A 24268-nucleotide genomic window follows, 5' to 3' on the forward strand; every position below is an offset into this window, starting at 1 on the left:
CGGCTGCCCTTGCCCAGGCTGGGGCAGGCCCTGGGCCCCCACGCACCCAGAAAGGCTGCTGTGGGGCTTGGCACTCGGGGATTTGCCGCCTGGCCTGAGGCTGGTCCTCTGCTGCCAGCTGAGGAGCTTCTTGGTCCCAGCTTTGCCCACAGCCCAGCCCTGACTCCCTGCTGGCCCTCTTTCATGGGTTCTTCCTGCTGTCCTACATGACTTAAAAAAAAAAAAACAACCCAGCAACTTTTAAGCTATGCATAGGTGGGTCCTCTTAACCCGATGGCTCACTCCTCTGCCCCCATGCCCACTCCCGCACTGACCCCTCTCTGCAGCTGCCTCGGCCGCTCCCGGAGGGCGGGGCCCGGAAACCCCTTACTGCCCCCCCTCCTCTGAGCCCTCCCTGACTCTCCTCCTGCCCTGTGAGGACCCGTCCTGCCCGTGCTGGTCGTTACCGTGCTTCTGTCCCCAACCAAAGCATGGCCTCTTTGTCCCTTTTCCTTTTTCCTTTGCTTTTCTACACATAAATAAATAAAAGCCTAAGCGTGTTAAAATCCCAGCTTATTTCCCATCGCCTGGCTTTCCAGACTTAACCCACTGCAGAAGCAGTGCCGAGGCGGTGAAGAGCTGAAACGTGGAGCCAGGCTTCCTGGGTTCAGACCCCGACTCTACCGCTTGCTACCTGGAAGGTTACTGAAAAGCTCTGTGCCTCGGTTTCCCCTTCTGTCAAGTGAGGATAGAACAGTACGGTGCTTGTGGGGTTACTGTGGAGATTAAATAAGCTAATGCATGTGAAGCAGTTAGTTCTGTGCTGGGCCCACGGTGAGGGCCCAGGAGGTTTGCGTCACTCAGTTTCAGATGATCACACAGCTGTCATTTGGGTGGATGTGCAAATTTTGTGTTGTCTTTTTTTTTTTTGCTGACCAGGGGCACCTGCGTGGCTCAGTTGGTTAAGCGTCTGCCTGCAACCCAGGTCATGATCTCGGGGTCCTGGGACTGAGCCCCGTGTCGGGTTCCCTGCTCAGTGGGGAGTCTGCTTCTCCCTCTCCCTCTGGGCACCCCCCCCCCCACTGGTGCTCTCTCTCTCTCTCACACACACACACACACACACACAAATATATAAAATCTTTAAAAAAAAATCCAAAACCACTTTGCAATGTCTGAATTATCCTTCTCCACAAGCTGGAGAGCGGTGCCCTGGCCGCTTGCTGAGTAATTGGTCCCGCTGGGGCTGCGCCCTTCCTTATTGCCCTTCCAGGCTCTGTTGATGGGAGTTGCTCGCTCCACTGCTGGAGGAGGGGAGCGTCCTAGGGCTGCTCTAACAAGGTACTGTGATCCAGGGGCTTTCAAACAGCATGAACGTATTCTCCGGCCTTCTGGAGGTTGGCACCTGGACTCAAGGTTTCGGCATGGCTCTGGGAGCTACAGAGCTTTAGGAAGAAAATCCTTCCTCTTGTAGCTTCTGGTGGTCACCAGCAAGCCTTGGCTCGCCTCGGCTTATAGGCCCTACTCCCAACTCCACCTTGCTAATGTCCGGTCAAGTGTTCGTGATGGTGTTCTTTTTTTTTTAAAGATTTTATTTATTTATTTGAGAGACTGAGAAAGAGAGAGCACGAGAGGGGGGAGGGTCAGAGGGAGAAGCAGACCCCCAGCTGAGCAGGGAGCCCGATGCGGGACTCGATCCCGGGACTCCAGGACCATGACCTGAGCCGAAGGCAGTCGCTTAACCGACTGAGCCACCCAGGCGCCCCGTGATGGTGTTCTTGATGATGTGAGGACACTAGTCACTGGATTTAGGGCCCACCCTAATCTAGTGTGACTTCATCTTAGTTTAATTTGTTATGTCTGTGATGATCCTATTTCCAAATAAGATCACAGTCTGAGGGTCTGGGTGGCTGTGAATGGGCTATTCAACCCGTTACTGCAAGCGAGCAGAGTTGCCTCGTCCATGCGACCCTATAACTGGCTCCTCGTGGCCTTCTGAGTGGAGGGAGTGGGGGGCGGGAAGGGGGAGGCTCCCACATTTGGGGATGTCAGAGCCTTAAACAAAGCCAGCATGATTCCCCTACCCCTAGCAGAAAGGGGATCAGTCTTCCCAAAGCCCCATCGTAATGAAATGGAGTTGCCATTTAACTACAAAACACAAAACCAGTGGAAAACCCCCCACGCATGCCAGGAGTGCATTTACTTTCAGCAAGAATTTCTGTTTAATCAGAGTTTCTAGATCCAGGCTCTGATGTCGCCTTAGTTCACTCAGAACCTGACTTGATGGTACAAAGTATGCCCATTCTTTTTGTTCAGGGCTAGAGAGATTCATGCAGATACTGCAGAACACGGGCTTTGATCTTTTACATTTGATTTTCCTATTTGAAAGTGTTTTACTAAAAAAAAAAAAAAAAAGAAAGAAAGAAAAGAAAGTGTTTTGCTTAGGTATTTCTTTCATTGTCAAGGTTTGGGAAAAAACTGGATCCTCCCCAGCCCACGAGCATGTTGGGGGCTTGGACTGTGGGTCACTTGTCTTCGTATGCTTAGGGCCTCCCGCACATGAGCCTGGCTCCCAAATGGTGTGTTGTAGGAGGAAGAGAATTTTCGAGTGAGTGGGGGAAGCCAGAGACATCATCCGCCTGGCCAGAGAAAGTTTCCTCTTATTTCCAAGTGTGTTACTGGATAGCCCGCGCCAAGAGAACAGTGGCCTGATTTTAAATGAAGAGCGAGAAGGCCCAGAAGAAACTGACTCTGTGTGTGTGTGTCCAGGGCTGTAACACAAGCTGGTGGAGGTTAAGGCTGGACAGGAAATTTTAATTACCCCCCGGGCTTCTCCAGGGGCCTCTCGCAGAGGGAGGTACCGAGGGCAGCCACTCAAGGTCAGGACCCAAATGCAGCCAACTTGAAATGTGCCTGCGATATTTTTGCAGCTATACTCAGAGCTTGTCCTCCAATTCCCCAAAGAGAGGGTGGGAAGAGGAGCATTTGGCTCTGGGAGAGTTGTCTTTTTATGGAGAATCCAAAATGGTGACGTCATGGCCGCCCCTCCAACACCCGCATCACCGCTGAGCCCGGGAAAGGCGAGGATGTTATGGAACTAGGGAGGGAGAAAGGGGTGTAGACTTGGAGGGGAGGCATTTGCTGTAGAGGTGAGGTTGAGGAGGTTTGCTGGGAGGAGGAGGAAGAGGGGAGGAGGGGGAGGGGGAGAAGAGACAGCGCACCCACTCTCAGGTGCATCTTTTGAGTGAATTGAGTTGGAAGATGGGAAAGGTGCCTGAAAATAAGTGGAAGCCAGGTGCTTTCCTCCCTGCTTTGAGAAAGGCAAGAGCTTCTGACCCCCGATTGCGGCTTCAGTCCACAGTGACCTGCCTTAGATTTGACATTCCCTTACCTGCACTGGATTTTGCACATTTGACCCTGGCTGACTGAGGGTGAGGCGAGAGAACCCTGGGCTCGTCTGAATTCCTGGCGGGCGTTCAGCCAGAACCCCGGCTGGCTTCTTTGGGGCCTGGACTTCCGGCAGAAAGGCACCTTGATTTGGAACTACTGTTTCTCAGCTCCGTTCAAACATGGTTGTTTCTATTTGCTCGCTGTGGAGCGGGGCTGGAAGGGCGTTCCGCAGTTGCTGGCAGCAAGATCTTTGCAGGGAGTTTCTTCCTCCTTCCCTGTTGCCCATGTCTCTCTCTGGGAAGTCTCCTCCACCCTCCTTACAGAGCCTTCCCATGCTATGAGAATTTGAATGAGGAATTTGAGACTGAGCAATTGAGGTTGAAATTCAGTGAGTTATTAAAATCTTATATTAGGCAAAAAAAGTCCTTTTCCCCTTCTCCCTTGCAAGCTCAGGTCACAAGTGCCTGCTTTCAAGGCTGTGAGGTCTAGGGGACTCTAACTTCATGTATACTCTAGCCCTGTTGTACCCCGAGTCCAGCTAGTAGATAGAGATAACCTTCTTCCGTTGGGTTGGATCGGAGGGTCTGATGTCCACTGGGCTACTCGGCGTGTGGTTTTGTGATGCGGCTGAGCCAGTGGGTCTGTAAAAACGAGCTGAGCGAATGGGGTCCTGGGAGGTGTGGCTGCCAGGTCTGTCTGTGAGCCGGGGAAGACATGCTCCGTGGAGGGGCCCCGCACACGCTCCAGATTTGGCACACGTCTGCCTTCGGTTTCCTGCTTCGTGAAGATCTGTGCCTCGTGTGCCCCCTCGTGCGCTCACACATGCTGACACGCATGCTCACGTTCACGCTCACCCTGACACACTCGGGGCTCGTCTCCCCCGCATGATGTAATCCGGCCTCTAGAGCCTCTTTCAGCTCCTGTGTCCCGTCAGTGTTGGTGATCCAAGAGCATTGCTGGTTCTAAATCCTAGGTGCTCCTCGGAGGGCCCATGTGCAGGGGCCTCTGAGTCGTAGGAGCAAGGACCACACCATCCTGCAGGATGAAAGCTGATTTGTGGTCAGCGACCTGCCAAGAAAATGGACCCCAGACATGGACTCGTTGGTTCCGAGGCTGCATGACATTTTGTGACCCCTTCCCCAGTGTTCCTACCTCTGGGTCCCACGGCCAGCAATGTCTGTACATTGGCTCCCCATAATCCGCTGGGGTACCGTGATGATGATGATGATGATGATGATGATGATGATGGGCCTCCTTCTTATCTCCTTTGTATGAGCTATTCATCATTCATTCTTTCACTCATTCAGCAAAGCCCCTGCTGGGGGCTGCTCATGCAGACCGATCCCGAGGAGTCACTACCCTTGAGAAGCTCAAATACACTTGACGGGAGCTGGATTTAAACGATGCTGCTTGACAGGGAGGAATGCAGGCCGTGGAAAAAGCCATCCAGCACACATGTACAAGACACTTCGCGTGGCCTAGCAGCCCCCGTGAAGATGCTGGGGGGCTCTGTGACTCCAGGCTGCTGCATTCAGGGTAGGGGGTCCTGGTCTTTCTGGACATAGCCAGGGAAGAACAGCCAGCCAGGACTGGGAGGGGATCCAGGTCCTTGAGACAGGGAAGCACTGAAGGCCCTGAGACTGAGGGTCCTGGAGGTGGAGGATGGCGGCTGACAGCTTGGAGTGCGGTGGGGACCCACTCGACCATGGCGGGCACGAGGAGAGGAGACTACAGCTTTGGTTCAATGTAGAGAAGAAAGCTTTCTCATGTTTGGAGTTGCTGAGAAATGGAAAAAATTGTCTGGAAGGTGTTAAGCCCTTTTCTCGGGGGGCTTCACTGGGATGCAGGTGGTCTGACTTTGGGAGCCTGGGGGAGGGACTGTATGACCTTCTAATTGACCTAGTTTCCTTTGAGGCCACGGGTGGGCAAACTCCTTCAGTAAGGGGTCAGACAGTAAATCTGTTTGGCCTGTGGGTCCTCGGGTCCCTGCTGCAGGGGGACTAACCTCACCTCTGTGAGGCAGAACCAGCCATTTACAGTACCCACCGGCAAGGCTGTGCTCCCATCAGACTTGGGGCGCAGGATTTCACCTGCAGGCTGTAGTTTGCCGGGCCCTGTTCTAGGCAATTAAGTCCCTCTAGAGTCTTCTGAATCCCAAGCCCTGGGAATCCGGGCTGGTCTCTCTCATCCCCTTTCTGGGTTTCACTCCCTGAGGCAGGCCTCAGGGCCTGAGGAGAAAAGAGGCAGAAGCAGAAGGGGACGGAGGAGGGAGCCCAGAGCCCTGGCCACAAATGCATCTGCTGCTTCTGCCAGCAAAGGGGGCCAGCAGTTGGCACCCCGGCCCTGGGGTCCCTGGTGTGACACTGTACCCTGGGAAGGGCTGCCTTGGTGTAAATTCCCCTGAGAGGTGGTCCAAGGTGTTTGAGCCAGGCTGTGGACAAGCCCTAGAAAGACTTAAACAAAACAAAACAAAACAAAACAAAACAAAACAAAACAAAACAAAACAAAACTCCAGACGAAAAGGAAAAGCAAAAGCTAACTTGGTGGCAGAGACCTTGGCCTTGGGCGTCTACCCTCCCTGAGCCCCGTGGCTAGGGCAGGAGCTCTTCGCCTCAGATCTTCGGGGCCTGTGCAATCATGTATCCAGTTGCGGGCACCCACTTGCTGAGGGGATCCAGCTTCTCGACAGGGTTTAAGGCCCGTTTCCCCGAAGCTGAGACCCACTGGTTTGGAGGGAACAGACTAGACTCTCACAACTAAAAGGAAATGATATTTTGTTGTTGTTGTAAAAGTATGATGTCCCTGTTCAAAATCTCTTGTAAAATAATAGAGATACTGTGACTCGGGGGGTGGAAGCCTGATGCTGTTCTCTTTTGAGGGGTCGCCACCATCAGATGAGGGGCCACCACCATCAGATTAGGGGCCAGTTCCTGAACGTGCGTGTTGAGACTACCTATGCTGTTCTCCTCGTGTTAGTCTAGTGATGGAAAACCCTGTGCTGAACTCATCAGTGGAGAATCCTGTCGTATAACAGCGAGTCCAGAGGACAGGGGTGGCCCTTGGGCATGCTTGGCGGCTGTCAGAGACCTGGGTCCCGTCCTCTGTACCCCCAGTCCTGGTGTTGCCTGCATCTGGGGGCTGGTAGCAAGATGGCAGGCTCCCCAGGTCACACACAGCTGTGACAAAATCGGACACAGGCAAGACCTATGGTTCTTCTTCTTTTTTTTTTTTTTAAGATTTTATTTATTTATTTGAGAGAGAGAATGAGATAGAGCGAGCATGAGAGGGGGGAGGGTCAGAGGGGGAAGCAGACTCCCTGCTGAGCAGGGAGCCCGATGCGGGACTCGATTCCAGGACTCCAGGATCATGACCCGAGCAGAAGGCAGTCGCTTAACCAACTGAGCCTCCCAGGCGCCCCCCTGTGGTTCTTCTAAACGATGAGGAAGTCTTTCCCAGACGGATCCCATAAGCCAGCCCCTGGCATCCCCTTGGCTGGCACTGGGTCATGGGCCCACCCAGGCCAGTCAGTGACTGCCCTTCCCTGAGGGGCAGGAACCTGGCCAAAATGGGGGTTTTGGAAGGGAGGAAGGGAGGAGTGGGGTGCAACAGTGCTCCTTCTGGGCCTTTTCCTGACCGTGGCGTCTTTGTTTTTGTATGTACGGGTCGGGCTTTCGGAAGCAGGCTTGGATTCTGGGGACCAGGCAGGGAGCAGCCCATTACTGGGAGCTCTTGGATGCCTGAATGTAGAGGTCTTTCCTTTGGGACACTCGCTGCCGCCATTTTAATCCGGAGCCCCTTTGATTTCTCTCTTTTCCTGTGGTTGTAGATCCCTGGCAGCTAAGAGTGTTGTGTATTTGGGGGTGGGGAAGGGGCTGTGTCTGGGTCAGCCGTCCTCTAGGCCAACTTTCCATAAAGCTCCTACTTTTGCCCCAAGTAACCCTTGCCCCTGACAAAGAGCTTGGCTGAACACCGCCACCTCGCCTCTGGCTTTGGAGGGCCCAACTGGCTTCCTTGGGCAGAATCGCCAGTTACATTCCTAGTCTGCTTTTTGTCTTTGACACCTGTTTGCTGATGTCTCCCTTTTCCCAAGCCCCCCTCCCCAAACCTCCTGTATTCTCTTTATCATCATGACTCTTATATCTCTGATTCCTCTCCTTTTCGAAGGGTCTCCCGGGGGAGAGACAGTGAGTGCTTGGGGCCAGCTGCCATCTTGGCTGGGAGTCACTAGGCGCTGCTGTCCCTCCTTCCTTTTAGCGGTTCCTAGTGTCGTGTTGCTAAGGGCCCCTCTCTTGTGCGAGGGGTGGGTGGACGGGTATGTGAAGGGGGGGGGACCCAGGCCTGGTTTTATTGTCTTTCAGTCTTAGCCTGGCTGCCCCGCTATGCCGTGGGATGGAGGTAAAATCTTCGGTTTGGAGGTAAAGACTGGGTTGCTAGGGCTATCAGCAGCCTCCTTGTGCTGGTTCCTGGTTCCCGACCAGGCAGAGCCTTAGTGGGGGTGGGCGGGGGACAGGGTGAGGAGTGGGGGACTCCTTCCAGTCGTACTGCGGTCTGATTCTGAAATGGTGAGTGGCGTGGCTGCCTGGTCTCTCCCCCTGCATGGCTGCCTCTGGGGGGACGATAGGTGCTTAGCCTTCTGCCAGCTTGGATCAGATTTGCAGGAAGTAGGAGGACATCGTCCAAGACCTACAAACTGTGTCCCCAGGGCTGGCCCCGCTGCCCCTTCCTGGTGGGAAGGATGGACTGAGGCTGCAGCGGATGCCAGCTCTGGGGTTCAGACACCGCCGAGGGGGCCCCCCAGGCCACCCGGCGCTGCTCAGGGAACACTCTTAAGCCTGGGACAGCTGGCCTGGCATCAACCCTCTACTGACAAGACCGTCCCAGCTCTATGCCCAGGGGGACCTGCTGAGTTCTGCCTTGGACAAGTGCTGGCCCCCGAACCTGCCCAGCGCTGCGCTGCTTGGCCTCAGTGACAGGGTCTCCCTGTCCCTCCGTAAGGGCCTCATGCTCCCCCCCCACCCCACAATGGTCAACTTTATTGAGCGCTGGGCTCCCCCCAAGACACTGAACAGCCACCACTTGTTGAGTACCTACTGTGTGCAGCCACTGCTCTTAGCATTTACATACCGGAAGCACTGTGCGTGGGTATTTATCATCGCCCGTTTCACAGATGGGGACACTGAGGCAGAGAGACGCTAGGGCACTTACCCAGCATCACACATCATGTAAGTGGTGGGACTGGGCTTTGAACCCAGAAGGCCTACACTCTTGCTCCCTGTGCCACTAGCCTCCTATTAATGTCATTACTACCCCCATCTCAGGCTCCAAATCTCAGCCATCCTTGCCTAGCCAGGCGTAGGCTGCCGGACCACCAGGCCTGGGGCATCCGTCTTCCAAGTTGTGACCTCTTGCCAGAACCCGAATCTCATTGCCTTGCTTCCCTCTTCAGAGTCCTCTGTGGGTGGGGGACAACATACAACATTCACTAGCTCCCAGTTGCCCATGGGATGAGGTCCAGGCTCCTCATGATACCCCGTAAGGCCAGCCCAGCTGGCTGGGGCATTCTCCTCTGTTACTGGTTGCCCCCGCTGGCTCTGCTCCTCCTGGGCTGTTGCCCATCCCTTTCCCCTGACTCTCCCGTACCCCCCAATTTCCAGTCAATTGCACTTAGTCGTGGTCGATTCTTGTGACATTCCTCTCCCTTTCCATAGAGTTTGCTCTGGCAAAGCAGAGACCGGTCTTCATGCCCGAATGAGGCTAACTTTTCCTCCAGTCCCCACGCCCACCCCAGGGCCAGCCAGGGCCAGGGCCAGGGTAGGGGTGCCTTGAGCTCTGCCTTGAGCTGCTCTGTGGCCCTGACTGCTGCCTCTGGGGTGTGTCTCAGCCCACGGGGCCATCGGGGGTGGGGGGGCCGTTGCCGGGGCTGTTTGCTTCCCTCTAGCAGCGCCGCTGACCACGAGCCACATAGACGCACGCCTGTGAGGTGTGCAAACGGGCAAGCGAGCACAGTCTCAGGTTGTCCCCGAGATCGTGTGAACACTCAGCATGCAGGCAGAGCCTGAATTAGGTCCCTCTGGTTCCAGGCCCATGTTTTTTCCACTGAGGGCCTGCAGGTCCCTCGGCCCCCAGAGGGGCTGCTGGATTGAAGATGGTGCCAGCCCAGCAGAGGGATGCAGGGAAAAGACTGGCCAGCGGGGATGTAGTGGGGTGGGGATGGGAGACCCACGGCCCAGAGGCTGCCAGCCCGGGTGCTTTTCCTTCCTGTTTGGAGGGACGGTTGAGTCCCCCACGGTACACTTGGGTTGGGGCCTCCCCCTGCCATTTGTCTTCTCTGACTCCTGGGTTTGAGGTGGAGGGCGGGGTAGGGCACTGCTGTGGCTGCCCCAGGCCTGACTGAGTTGGCGTGGAAACCTCAGGTTGTTTGGGGGCATCGTCCCTGGAGATCCACAAAGCTCTTGGGAATTCCCAGGAGAATTAGGTTTCCAGGGGCACCTCTGGCCTTGTTCCCAGCCCCTCAGGACTTTTATAGGAAGTGTTGGGAGCTGAGGGGAGGCATCCCATGACCGCACCTTCACAGTGAAGAACTGACCCTTGCTCATTTTGACACTCCTGCTCAGAAGAACCCTTTTGGCCTCCCCACCGCCTCCACTGGGGATTGCTCAGGGCAGGCTTCCCACCGGATGCCAAGTGCCAGTGCCCTGCCCTCACTGCCCTGCTCCTCCCTCTCCTCTCTGGATGGATTGCCTGGAACTTTAAATTCCCAGATCCACTCACTCCACCCCTGTTCCCAAACTGAGTCCCCAGCTGCCTGTACTTACCCAAGCCCAGCAAGGGTGCCCCAGGATTAGGATCTTTTTCTTTTTTTTTAAAGATTTTATTTATTTATTTGAGAGAGAGAGAATGAGAGAGAGAGAACACATGAGAGGAGATAGGGTCAGAGGACGAAGCAGACTCCCTGCCGAGCAGGGAGCCCGATGCAGGACTCGATCCAGGGACTCCAGGATCATGACCTGAGCCGAAGGCAGTCGCTTAACCAACTGAGCCACCCAGGCGCCCTAGGATCTTTTTCTTAATGAGATAATATCAGCCAAAACTAAAAAAGTGAGCCCTCCCTGGTAAGTTGAGTGCTTACTGGCCTTCCTTTAATCTTGGCAACAACTGGACAAAGGAGGGATTGGAAGCCCAGAGAGTTAGAGTGACTTGCCCAGGGACACACAGCATACAGTGTCACCAGGCTTTGAGCCAGGGGACTGTGGCCACTGCTGTCCTTCGCCTTCCTTGGGAGGAGCCCCCGAGCTCTAATAGACGAACTGTGCCTGTTACGTTGGTGTTGCTGAGTCAAGCTTTCTGAGGCCGAGACCTCTCCAGCGGGTCACTCTTGCTCAGAGCGTTCCTGGCGTTGGTGCCCTCAGTGTGGCCAGATAACCTCACAATGCTGACCTACCGTCTCGCTGTCACTGGCGTGTTCCCTTGAGGGTGGTCATGGGATTCCGGTCGCTTTGTTTCCACACTGGGTTGCTGGCATCAGTGGGACGATGTGCATGTAGTTGAAACCTCCCTATTTGCCCCCCACTGGGTGCGGGGACCCGGGTAGGGTGAGCAGCCGCCCTGGGAGGTCATCCCCTGCCCTCTCTTCCTGAACCCCCGGGGCTGGCCGGGGCAGTGCACTCCCCTGCATGCACTGGGGACAAAGCGGATGTCCCGGATTCTCTTGAAGGCACTGCCTCCCCTCTGATGTCTTGTGAGGCGCTGAGCACACAGTTGGGTGGCCCTGCGCCTCTCTGTCCTGCCTCCCCACCTTGCTTTATGAACTGCCGGACACTGAGTGTGAAACGAGGCTGCAGGATGCTGTGGCTGATGGGTGGGAGGGACTCAACCTCCACCGGCCTCCTGCGGCCTGCAAACGTGCTGGCCTCCTACCAGAAAAGGAAGGATATTTGCCAAAAGTGAGCCCCCCCGCCCCGACATAGGCTGTGCACTACCCCACCCCCCAACCTCACCATCACCCTCCCTACATCCCTCCATAGCTAGGACTAGTGTGTGCTCCCCAGCTGGGCCCGCGCCCCGGGAAGCATCCATCCCACACCCTGAGCTGAGAGGTCGTTCTGAAGAAGCAGCCTTCTGAGGTCACTGCTGTGGTTCACACTCTTTGGAGGTTGCTCCCATCCCCCAGCCCCACTGCCCCTAGGAAGACACAGCTCTCCCAGAATGCCTCGTGGGAGTTGGCTCCGCTCCCCTCTTCTGGGACATCCTGGCACCTCTGGACTGGACTGGCGACAGTGGCCCCCTCCCTTGGCTCTGCACGTGTGCTCGTGTTAGTTCCTGCCCCTCTGCCCCAGCCACCTCCCTCCACTCCAGCTCTGCCCACGTTCCGGCCGGATCAGTGCTCAACAGCCTCTTTGTACATCTGCCTGCCCGCCGGGACTGCTCTTTGTGCTCTCCTTCTGCTCTGGAGAAGCCCCAGGTAGACGGGAGCCAGGTGGTGAGTGAGTGGATGAATGGGGTTGGGGAGCCAGGAACTGATGGGAAATCAAAGACTCTGGGCTCAGGCTTTTGTACAGACTTAACTCCTCAGAGTCCCCACGTCATCAGAACCGCCCCGCAACCCTTCCTCAGGGCCTGCTTACTCTTACTTTGCATGCAGTTGTAACGCACTTGGAGATCTGGTTTCCGGGCCTGCTCCCAGCCTGTAGCAAATTAGAGGGAAGGAAGGAAGGAGGAAGGGAGGGAGGGAAAAAGGGGGGGAAGAAAGAAGATGACTTGACAGCTAGGGAGGACCCTCCAAAGATAGGAAACCAGAACCTCAGAGAACTGGGCAACCAGGGGAATTTGGAGGAGAAACGACAGTCCTATGACCTTGGGACATCCTGAGACTCATCTGGATAGTCACAGTTTGAGACACCCACAGGGAGAACCAGGGCGCCCCCCGGAAAGACCACTGGCTTTGGGGATAGTCTGACACAGTGCCCTTCTCTGACTTGAAAGTGCCTGGGCACCACAGGGTATTGTGAAAATGTAGGTTCTGATTCAGCGGTCTGGGGCAGGGCCAAGGTTCTGCATTTCTAACAATCCTGGGTGACCTTGAGGCCCTGGCCTAGGGACCACGCCCAGAGTAGCCTGTGTCTGCCTGTTGGAAAAGGCATTACATGATTTCCATTCGAGGCCTTTCTACGTAAAAGAAAAGCTGGGGCGATCCTCTCAACACTAAGACATTTTCTGGGGCACTGCCATCCTCCTGGGAACCACCCGCCCCCCCCCAAACCCCCAGCCCGCCCGGATCCCTGGGGAGATTCTGATGGCCGAGCCTCCGGCACACAAAGGCTGACTGGCTTCTTTCTTCCTTAATGGCAGGATTATTCTGGTGAGGGGAAAACCAAGAAAACCCAGGGGCTCTGCACAGTGGAAGCTGAGAGAGCAAGTGATTCATAGAACCAGGAGGGGCTGAGCCCCGGGTGGACACTGGACACCGGCCCCTGTCCCCTTGTCCCCTTCCTAGTGGACCTTTGCTGGGGCCAGGCCAGGCACTTTCCCAGGGCCTTGGCACCCACAGCGGTTGGCATGCTGGTGAGGGATCTCAGCCTGTCCCCCACCCCAGCCCCCCATCCAGTGACGGCCCCGGTCAGTACAGAGCCTTTCTGAGTGAGCCCTGGCAAGAGACCGGATCCCTCACACAGGCTGGGCTGGGCTGTCACTGAGCTTGGGCTTCATGGAGATTCTGCATAAGAGGCCTGGGCAGGCTGTGCATTTGGGTTTCCCCCAGAATGCTAAAGATGTTGATAGCTGTGTGAGGCCCAGTCGAGAGAGGGCAGCTCTTCAGAGCAGGAGCCCTGGAAGCTGTCTTCGTTTTCATGACTGCAGACAGGTAGTCCTTTTAAAAATAGCTCCTCTCCTTGGCTGCTCACTGGGTGCCAGGGCGAAGTGTGGGTGTGTTATCTCCCTGCCCGAGTGTCTCCCAAGCGGGTGGCAGGGCTGGGTGTCAACGCCGGCCTGTGTCTGCCGGGCTGTCCCCAGGGCTGGTGGGACTAGAGTCTCTCCTAGCAGATCCTGGAGAGTATAAAGATGACGGGGACTGAGGATCTTTTAAAGCAAAAAACATGGGGAAAGTTCACCAATTCAGAGGAGGGCTGGAAGGACACCCCAGGAAGCAAACAAGGGTGCAGTGCAGGGGCTTGAGTTTCTGGGTGGTTTTTCTTTAACATCCTGGGTTGCCATCAATAAGAAAAATCTGGGTTAAAATTTAAATTAATGAAAAAAACTGGTATTAGGAGCTACAGTGTTGGTAGGGGAGGAGCCAAGGGCTTAAGGGGACTCCAGGGAGCCTGCAAGCATTTGAAAGACAGAAACTGTGGGGAGGGAAAGGGAATATTTTGATGGTTTGAAGTAGGGGGAGGGGAATGCAGGTTTAGGCCAGGCTTGTAGGGAGAAAGCAAGCCCCAGATGGGCCTGGAGTTTCCCCTGAAGCCTGGTCTCACACCCCATTCCGGCAAAGGCTTTCTGTCCCCGGTGGCAGGGGTTGGGGACCTGGGGGGTGTTTTGGTCGGTGAGTCTGATCCAGGCAGGCTGTTGTAGGTGCTGTTCCCTTTCCATGGGGCTGGGTTCCAAATCAAAAGGAAGTTGATAGCATTTTCTTGGGGGTGGGGGAGGAGGCAAAGGAGGTTTCCAGAATGCAGGAAAGGAATCTGACTGCACTCACCTTTCCGACAGGCACGAAAGTTGGGTAAGTTAGCCAGTGGGCACATGGCCTTGTCTAATGGGGCCTCCACACTGGGCTGCTTGTGGAGAGGGGCTCTGAGCATGCTCAAGATGACTTTTGCCCCCTGGCCCAGCCTTGAGGGCCTCTGCTTCCTGTCACCTCCAGCTTCCTGCAGCCACACCCACCATGGGATGTGATAATGAAGTCCTACAGCCTTCAGAAAGGCCTTTGTCTTTTTAATACCATACTTCCCCGGGAATCTCTCTGCATTAGCTTTGAGGGGCAACCTTGGCATTCTGTTAGAACTGCCTGAATATCAAGTCTTATTCCCCACCCCCAGATTAACTCTGGTGGCTGGGTTGCTCAGCCCAGGACTCGGGCTGTTGGCTCGGGCATCAGGCGAGGGGTCTTCCTCCTGGTTAACCTTGGGCTGGTTGACCTCAGTGGGCCCCCGTGTCTTCATAAGCCAGACAGTCCTACACCCCTCAGAGTAGTGCTGGAGGGTTGAATCAGATGAAATTTATTTGAAGGGCTTGCCTGGTGAGGCTGTTTCTCCAGATTTTTTTTTTTTTTTTTAAGATTTTATTTATTTGACAGAAAGAGACACAGCGAGAGAGGGAACACAAGCAGGGGGAGTGGGAGAGGGAGAAGCAGGCTTCCCGACGAGCAGGGAGCCCGATGCGGGGCTCGATCCCAGGACCCTGGGATCATGACCTGAGCCGAAGGCAGACGCTTAACGACTGAGCCACCCAGGCGCCCCCCAGATGTTTGTAAGATGGCAACCCTGGTATTCTTTTGGTCCAAAATGAACGCCTTTGCATGTGTGAGCGGCCTGCTGCACCATAAGAAAAATCTGGGTTAAAATTTAAGTTAATGAAAAAATTAATTTCTGGTCTCTGAGACCAGAATCAGAATCCATGCACGTTCAGGGCTCAGCAGTGTGGCTCCTACCACTTCTGCCAGAGTCTTCAGGTATAAGTTGTAAATGGTGTAAATCTGACAGTCCCAGTAGTGGTCTGTTTGTTGGGGACATTGAGTGTGCACTCTGCCCCCCCCCCCCCCCCCACCGAGTTGTGGGGCATGTAGTAGAGATTCAGTTAATGACCATCCCTGCCTTCCCTGCTCCCCTGCAAAGCCAGGCGTCTGCTGGGAAGTTCCAGGTTCGTTCTCATCCTCAGGAAGTGGCTTCACCGCATACTTCTGCTTTCCCCATCTATCCAGTGGGGTGACTAATGACCACTTCACAGCACTATCGGATTAAACGAGGTGATTTTGCACAGGGCCCAACGCTTAGTAAGCTCTCGATAAACCAGAAACACAGGCGGCTGCTATTAATTCTTTATAAGGCTGGTGTAAAGATGAAAAGGATGGGCATATGAGGCAAGGTGCTGAGAACCGCAGAGCAGACCAGTTTGAGCTATTAGGTGCTTTGAGGCCCACGGCGTGCACGGCCCATACGGTCGCTGGGTGCTTTGAGAGGAGCAGATACAACAGAAAAGATGACAAAGGGGATCTGGGAGGTTTTTCCTGCCTGTCTTGCAAAGCCAGGCCCTGAAGGAAGTGACCATGGACCAGCCCTTGTAGAGAGGGTCACTTTGAAGAGGGAAGGATGCACTTCTCGGTTATAAATCCAAGCTCCACAGGGAGGGGTGAGGACACCACTCATGTGTCACTTTATGGTCCTGCCAGGGCGTACCACAGCTGGCCCTCGGCCAGTGCTTCGGGGAGGGACAAAGGCAGGCGGCCTTTACTGAGTCCCGGGGAGTGAACCCTGCTCTTCCCGGCCCTGCTCGGCTTTGGAGATGTCCCTCCCCACATCTACACGCCGGCTTTATTTCTGTGCCAGGCGGATGGCCCGCTGCACCACCCAGACCGGCCCGCCTAGCGGCACCTGGGCCCCTTCCCTCTACCTGGGACTTGCCTGCTGGGGTGCTGGGCTTCTGCTTCCAGGCCCTGACTCACCAAAGTGGTCACGTTGAAAGATTTCTACCCATTTAAAGATTTCTTTAAATTCCTTTAACCTGTTTCCAGACTTTGCTGAGGCTCTTTCTGAAATATTTCTCCTTTTTCTTAGGCCTGGAGAATGTCTCAGGCTTGTGGGCCTAACAGAAAGTTTGCAGAGAGGAGGAACAGAGAGGAGTATTGAAGGGCGGTTTCCAAACCTTTTTTTTTTTTTTTTTTTAGGATTTTATTTATTTATTGGACACACAGAGAGAGAGAGAGTGAGACAGAGCACTAGTGGGGGCAGGGTGGAGAGGGAGAAGCAGACTCCCCGCCGAGCAGGGAGCCCGATGGAGGGCTCGATCCCAGGACCCTGGGATCATGACCTGAACCAAAGGTAGACTCTTAAACGACTGAGCCACCCAGGCGCCCCTTTTCCAAGCCTTCTTGACTCCTGTCAGTCAGAACCTCAGAAGAGATGCAGAAGGCTGACGTCTGAGCCCCTCCCAGTGCATGACCCCATAGTGCCAGCCCCACTGTGCTGGGGGAGGCCGTACTTGCTCAGGGTTATGTGAGCAGGGAACCCCAGTCCGTTCTTCCCCTGCTGGGTGAGGACCAATTCCTGCATGTTCCCTGACCTGTTCTTGTCTCTTCCATCCTCCTTTCCAGCTTCTCTCTGGTTCTGGGACCGCCCGCGCCCCCCCCTCCCCCCGCCAGGCTTTCACTGCTCCTTTTTCTCTCTTTTTTTTTTTTTTTTTTTAAAGATTTTATTTATTTGACAGAGAGAGACACAGTGAGAGAGGGAACACAAGCAGGGGGAGTGGGAGAGGGAGAAGCAGGCTTCCCGCGGAGCAGGGAGCCCGATGTGGGGCTCGATCCCAGGACCCTGGGATCATGACCTGAGCCGAAGGCAGACGCTTAACGACTGAGCCACCCAGGTGCCCCTGCTCCCTTTTCTCTTCCTCTTCTTCTGTGTTGAGACCCTACCCCTCTTTGCTTTTGCCCCCAGTGATTCACCTCTTAGATGCACCGCCCTTCAGTACTCCTCTCTGTTCCTCCTCTCTGCAAACTTTGCTGAGACCTGCACTAGTTGCTGAGCGGTGGGCAGAGGACATTTAGTTAAGATCCCAGCATGGTTGGTACCATTGTGGTAATTTAACTGACCTGTCCTCCTAACCCTGAATTGTTCAGAGAGGGGTTTCCCAAAGTGTTTTCCTTGGAACACCAGGTTGCCAAGATGAGCCGTGCCTACTTCTAGTGGAAAGTTCCCGAACAACAGAGGATTGTGTGATCAGATGAGTCTGTGTGCTTTGTTCCCCTGCGGTAGGTTTCAGATGACCAATAGGAAGGTTCTGGAAAGTTCCACACTATAGAAGCCTGTTTATTTTGACTAGGACTCCCTCCAGCCTCTTTGTAAGAGCTCTTCTTACCTCAGGTCTTATTCTTGTTGGCTCGTTTTGCCAGAAAGCTCTTCCCTGTGTTGGTTCAAGTCCAGCTCTGTCATGTCCACGCATAGAGCCCAGCTCTTACTGCTCTTTGGGAATGTTCATGGAAAGTTTAAGTACATCATGGGAAGACTGTGCTCTGCTTCCCGGGGCCAGATACTGTTGGTTCCTTCCACTCCCATCCTTGTGTGGGGCCTTAAGTCCATTGACCTTCTTAGGTACCGCGCCCCCCTGCCCCCCGCCCCGCCGACCAGGCCCACATCCCGCAATGTGTGGGGCCAGCCCGGAGTGGAGAAGACTCACAGGCTGGGGAGGACTGTGATCCCCTTTCAGGGATTGTGGGAACACAGAGCTGCTGTGTTAGGAAATACCCAGCAGGGGGAGGCGGCATCTGCTGAGTACCGGAGGACTGACAATGGGGCTGTTGGCTCTCAGAGAAGGAAGGGGGCAGCTCCCTGAGCTTGGGGGTACAGAAAAGCCACTGAGGACAGTGGGGTGGTGGGAGGTGCATTCTGGGTGGGAGGAATGGCATGAGTCAGCTGCTGTGGCTGAAACAGAGCCCACTGGGGAGTACTGGGCCTCATCTCTGGCCTGACCACGTGGGCCTCAACATACCACCAGCGCTCAGGGTTAGATTTCTGATTGCCCACAGGCTGCATTCCTTGGTGGGTGCTGGTGTGGGTGCCAACAATGGTGGGCTTTTGTTGTTGGGAGGGTGGGGAGAGGGATAGATAGTGAAGGAGCCTGATTCGTTTCTCTATTTTTACTGTGGGGGAAAATACACGTAAAATTTGCCACCTTGACCATGAGGCGTGCCGTTCAGTGTATATTCACTGCCATCTGTCTCCGGACCTTTTCCTCATCCCAGAGTGAAACTCTAACCCATGAAACAGTCACTCCTCAGGCCCTGGTAACCACTGTTCTACTTTCTGTCTCTATGATTTGACTCTTCTCGGGCCCTCAGACAAGTGCAGTTATATAGTATTTGTTCTTTTCTGCCTGGCTTGTCTCAGCCCTGCCGTAATGTTGTCTAGGTTCCTCCCCGAGGTAGCATGTGTCAGATTTTCCCTCCTTTTTATTGTGAATAATATCCTATTGTATAAATACACCATGTTCCTTTGTATGGATATACCGCATTTTGTTTATCCATTCATCAGAAATGGACACCTGGGTTGTTTACACCTTTTGGCTGCTGTGAACTGATTTGCTTTGTAAACAAGGTGTTCAGACCTGAACAACAAGGATCCCTGAGGAGCAGAAAATGGAACGGACTTGGAGGGAGAAGAGCTGGGGGGTCAGTAAGAAAACCTTGTCACAGCCCAGGTGTGTGGAGAAGTAGGGGGTGGACAGGTTGGCAGAAAGCAGAGGACAGAAGCTTGAAGAAGGATCCCCCCTCCGTGGTGAGGCTGGGTTTGTTTCCAGGCAGGGAACTGGGGGGCTGGAGGGACACCAGCAGAGATGCTGGCTCTGTGGTAAAACCCGGCCAACAGGTCAGGGCCAGGTCCTCTCTCAGCAGACACTCACAGAGATGGGACCATTTGGACCTGGAGGCTAGATGAGCATGCCAGAGAGCCGGGGCCAGGACAGCTGCATGCAAGGGTGGGAACCAGCTTCCATAGGCAGGAGACCAGAAGGATGAACGGAGAGGGGCGCCTGGGTGGCTCAGTCAGTTGGGTATCTGACTCTTTTTTTAAAAAAAGATTTTATTTATTTTTTGACAGAGAGAGAGACAGCGAGAGAGGAAACACAAGCAGAGGGAGTGGGAGAGGGAGAAGCAGGCCTCCCACCGAGCAGGGAGCCCAATGTGGGGCTCGATCCCAGGACCCTGGGATCATGACCTGAGCCGAAGGCAGACGCTTAACGACTGAGCCACTCAGGCGCCCCGGGTATCTGACTTTTGATTCGGCTCAGGTCATGATCTCGGGGCCCTGGGATGGAGCCCCGAGTTGGGCTCCCTGCTCAGCATGGAGTCTGCTTCTCCCTCTCCCTCTACTCCTCCCCCACTCTCTCGCACTCTCTCGCTCGCTCTCAAATAAGTAAATAAATAAAATCTTTAAAAAAAGAATAAGAAGGAAGAACGGAGGGGTTTGTGGAAGTGGGGGAGGCAGGGACCCAAACTTATGGCCTTGTTAGGGGGATACAAGACCTGACAACAACCATGTTATACAGGATCCCCTTTGAATTGTGTCGTGCAGTGCCCGAAGGTCTTTCAAGAAGGGGGTCCCTTCTGATCTGGTGACCCAAGTGGGCACTGCAAAGCAGCAGGTGACGATTATTTTCCAGTAAATGAGGCCAAAAGAATTACGTGTTTGGGAGAGTGACAAGTATCCTATGGTCCTGGCTGTGGTGGTCCCTCGTCAGCATCCTTCCTTTGACCCCGCAGGTATGACGCTGGACGGGACGGCTTCATTGACCTGATGGAGCTGAAGCTGATGATGGAGAAGCTGGGGGCTCCCCAGACCCACCTGGGCCTGAAAAACATGATCAAGGAAGTGGATGAGGACTTCGACGGCCAGCTCAGCTTCCGCGAGGTACCTGAGTCCCTGCGTTGGAGGGCCCCTGAGAGGAACCTCACAGTTACGGGTCCCTGGAGCACCCGTGGTTTTGGCCTCTCCCGAGCACTGATTGGACAGTTAACCTAGAGTTCTTTAAAAACATCTTTAAAAAGCTAGTGAACTGCAGTGCTGGCATGGGAAAATGCTTGGTAAGCAGATAGAAAGCAAAATGAGTAGGACAACCTCATTTGGGTGAATGTTTGGGTGTGGAGAAATCTGGAAGGATGTTTACCAAATAGTGGATATGTGTGGGTGCAAAGTTTTGGTAGTTTTATGATTTTATACTTTTTTAGATATCAAAACTTTCAACTTCTATAATAAGCATAGAGTCAAAAAGGAGTTAAACAGAGGGTCTTACTCCGTGCTCATGGAGCTCCCTGTGTCCCCATAACAATCCAAGAACGGGCTTTTTGGCCTTTGAATCCCTGAAATTGCAGGCAAAATTTTGTATGTACAGATATCTTTCTGGAAGAGTGCAAGTAGATTCAAAGTCTGATCTCTAAATGTGTGAGAACTTGGTGATAAGGCCGTTTCTATCTTGGGGGGGACATCTCGGGGACACTGGGTTTCTTCCAGGGCAGGGATGCAGCCCCACAAAGAAGGGTTCCATGTCTTATGTGCTTGAGTTTTATTGCAAGGTCTTCAGACGTGTCCGTGTGCTCTCGTGTTAGAACAGGTTTGGGGACACCCGGGCTCAAAGCTCCAAGCATTAGCCCAGCTGCTAAAGTCCCATTCTGTCACATCTCAGCTGGGCCCTCGAGGGCTGGGAATAGAGAGCGCTGTCCTTGCTTCCTGGTGTGTAACCTTGGTTATTCCAGAAACAGTGGAGTTCCAGCATCCTGGTTTCTAATGGTGAGGGCTTTGGCCATGTACGGGTCCTCTCTCCAGGCTAGATAGGGCCCATGGACATTCTTCTGAGGTCCCTGGGGCCGAACCGGCAGCAACAAGTCCTCTCCCCAGCTGTGGTGAAACTGGCCTTGCCTCTCACTGCCCACAAATCAACTCCAGATCCCCCCTTCAATTCCTTTCCTGGACTGGCACATGCAGAGAGAGAAGATCACGGAAAACCTGTGTTGGGCATAACCCTCAGGATATTCTAGGCCAGCCTTCTCATCTCAGAGCTAAGGAGCTAGAGGGCCAAAACGGTCAGCACTTGGCCTGAAATCACGTTCCAGCTCAAGGCTGGACCTGGGTGGCGGGCTCGGTGCCCACGGCCTCCCGTCGTCAGCTGCCACGCTCATCTTCACAGTTGTCCCTCTGGCTCCCTGGCCTCTCGTTTGGCTCCTTTGTATCATTCGTGCTAGGCATTGGCTCTTTCAACCCAGCTATCCCTGGGGTAGAGAAGGTAAAAGCTTTCGTGTGGGTGAAGCTTTGCAGGCAACACCAGGGAAAGAGCTTCTGTGGCAAAGTTGTGACTTGTGGGGAACAGAAATCGAGAGGTTGTTGAGAGGTCTGTGCAAGTCACCAGCCGAGCTAAGACGCAGTCCCAGGAGCTACCCAAACGTGCTCCTCGTTGAATCTAAGAGGCTTGGTTAGCTTTCGCTTAGCTGCAGGTTTGGCCATTTCCCACAGAAATGCCCACAGGTGGACATCAGAGGTTTGGAAATCTCTAAAGTGTTCCTGTTGTAGGTTCTCCCCCCTCCCCGCCCCCCCACAAAGCCTCAGTGACATTCCTGTCAGTCCTTTGTCATTGAGAGCCCCACTGTGGTCTCATCTCTAGCAGGCGCCCCAAGTTATTTTACTCCTGAGCCTCAGTTTTTCTGTCTTTAAGGGGCACCTGGGTGGCTCAGTTGGTTAAGCATCCCACTCTTGATTTTGGCTCAGGTCATGATCTCAGGGTCGTGGGATCGAGCCCCGTGTCCAGCTGAGCACTCGGTGCAGGGTCTGCTTGAGATTCTCCCTCTCCATCTGCCCCTCCCCCTTACTCGCACTCTCTCTCTCTCTGAATAAATAAATAAACTCTTAAAAAAAATAGGGTTGTTAATAGCTTTCCCTCAGGACTGTTGTGAGAAGGGAGTTCTCTCTCCGTGCCTGAATCAGTTAGAACTCCTGATGGCAAGCGACAGAGAATGCCAGCTCATTTACACAGGAAAACAACAAACAACTCTCGGCTCCCGTAGCTGGGAGATGTGGAAGTGCGTCGGGCACAGAGGTGCAGCATCTTTCTCTGCTCATACCTCGACCGTGCTTTCTTCTGTGTCCACCTCACCTTTTCTTTCCACATTGCGTGTTCTCCCTGACGCCTGCCAAGATGGCTACCAGCAGCTCCAGGTTCTGTGGTCCCAGGTTAGCAGCCGTGGGGCCTGAACCGTCTCAGCTGGCCTCTGAATGGCGCTACTAGGCACATGTGCCCACCTCCTGACCAGTCACTGCACTCAGGGGACGAGGATTGGCTGGGTCCAGGTCATGCACCACAGGGCCCCATGGCCCGCGGTCCCAACCATCATCATCACGTGGGGGCCAGGTTGCCAGACAGACAAAATTGCTCACTTCTACTGCTCTTCCCTCACAGCCTGGCATTTAGTAGGTGCTTAGTGAATGTTTCGGTTCCCTTTCCTTCTCTTTGGATTAAATTGACCAAAGCAGGTCACATCCACATAAAAGCTCTTTGATATGGAATGTATGTCTCCTTTAAGTGCTATTATGCTACTTTCCCCCAGTGTACAAAGCAATTGCTCTTTCTTTTAAACCATTTCCTTTCCAATTATGAAAAGAATGCATGTGGGGGCACCTGGCTGGCTCAGTGGGTGGAGCATGTGACTCTTTGTGACTCTTGATCCCAGGGTCGTGAGTTCAAGCCCCACATTGGGCACAGAGCCTACTTTATTATTATTATTTTTTTAAGATTTATTTATTTGACAGACAGAGAGCACAAGCAGGGGGAGCGGCAGGCAGAGGGAGAAGCAGACTCCCCGCTGAGCAAGGAGCCCGATGTAGGGCTCGATCCTGGTGACCTGAACCAAAGGCAGACACTTAACTGACTGAGCCACCCAGGTGCCCCTCCATTATATCTCTCTTAAAGAAGAATTGCGCTCCCTGTGCCTGGGTGGCTAAGTCGTTAAGTGTCTGCCTTCGGCTCAGGTCATGATCCCAGGGTCCTGGGATCGAGTCCCACATCGGGCTCCCTGCTCGGCAGGAAGCCTGCTTCTCGCTCTCCCACTCCCCCTGCTTGTGTTCCTGCTCTCGCTATCTCTCTCTCTCTGTCAAATAAATAAAATAAAATCTTAAAAAAAAAAAAAAGAAGAATTGCGCTCCAAGGCCAGATGTGTGGTGGTTTTGTACGAAGGTTGGGTGATGGGTTATTGGATACCTGTCAGTACTGGGAATTGTGGGTTCCATTTTCCCCTACTCTACCCTCCCTTGGGTGGGGCCCTGGCTGTGCTGGGTTGCCCATCGGCCTCATCATTGCTGATCGGACCATGGATGGACCCTCACCAGACTAGGTCCACTAGATTCCCTAAACTAGGAATTTGAAATTGGGGTGAAGTATTGCAAATTGGTTCTGCGGGTGGCTGTTCCTGCAAGATTAAGTCAGCGTTTTTATAGAACAAAAACCTTTTTGCTTAAGTCAACAAGTTTGTTTCTGTCACTTGCAATCTTAGAGTGCTAACTAATTCAGGGCAAGTGTTTGCATTACCAGTCAGAACCATGAAATTAACTTTTTTTTTTTTGTTAAATTTAGGGTGCCTGGCTGTCTCAGTTGGTAGAGCATGCGACTCTTGATCTTGGGGTTATGAGTTCGAGTCCCATGTTAAGGGTAGCATTTACTTAAAAAAGAAATTAAATTAAAAAAAATTTTTTTTAAGATTATATATTTATTTATTTGACAGAGAGAGACACAGCGAGAGAGGGAACACAAGCAGGGGGATTGGGAGAGGGAGAAGCAGGCTTCACGCTGAGCAGGGAGCCTGATGTGGGGCTCGATCCCAGGACCCCGGGATCATGACCTGAGCGGAAGGCAGACGCTTAACAACTGAGCCACCCAGGTGCCCCAAATTGAAAAATTCTTTAAATTTATCAGAAGCATTTGATAGCTTGTGTCTGAAATCACTGTTTTAGCTTTGTTAGTTCTCTTTCTGTTTCTTTGTTTTCTGCTGCTTCTCTCCCCCCTCCCCCCTTTGCTCACAGTCACAGCTAGGACACTTTCCAATTCCCCACAACATACCAGTCTTTGTGGACTATAAATAGGAAGACGAACAAGGCTGGGCAGTTGGAGAAATTGTCATTCAGGAGTTGGTGATTATAATAAAATCAAATGGGAATGCCTGGCA

At 53.7% G+C, this 24268-nt stretch overlaps 1 protein-coding gene across 2 annotated transcripts in view; it reads left to right on the plus strand.

Annotated features, from left to right (window-relative positions):
- EFHD1 (EF-hand domain family member D1) overlaps positions 1-24268 on the plus strand; it is a 45634-nt gene that overhangs the window by 3760 nt on the left and 17606 nt on the right. For both annotated transcript variants that reach the window (XM_064587257.1, XM_045867724.3), the window contains exon 2: positions 19826-19973. In XM_064587257.1, the coding sequence (XP_064443327.1) occupies positions 19826-19973 (148 nt within the window). The remainder of the gene's footprint in view (positions 1-19825; positions 19974-24268) is intronic.

The sequence above is a fragment of the Mirounga angustirostris genome, unplaced genomic scaffold (assembly GCF_029215605.1).
Source record: "Mirounga angustirostris isolate CCGP_5_RB_7025 unplaced genomic scaffold, mMirAng1.0.hap1 SCAF_3, whole genome shotgun sequence".
Lineage (NCBI taxonomy): Eukaryota > Metazoa > Chordata > Mammalia > Carnivora > Phocidae > Mirounga > Mirounga angustirostris.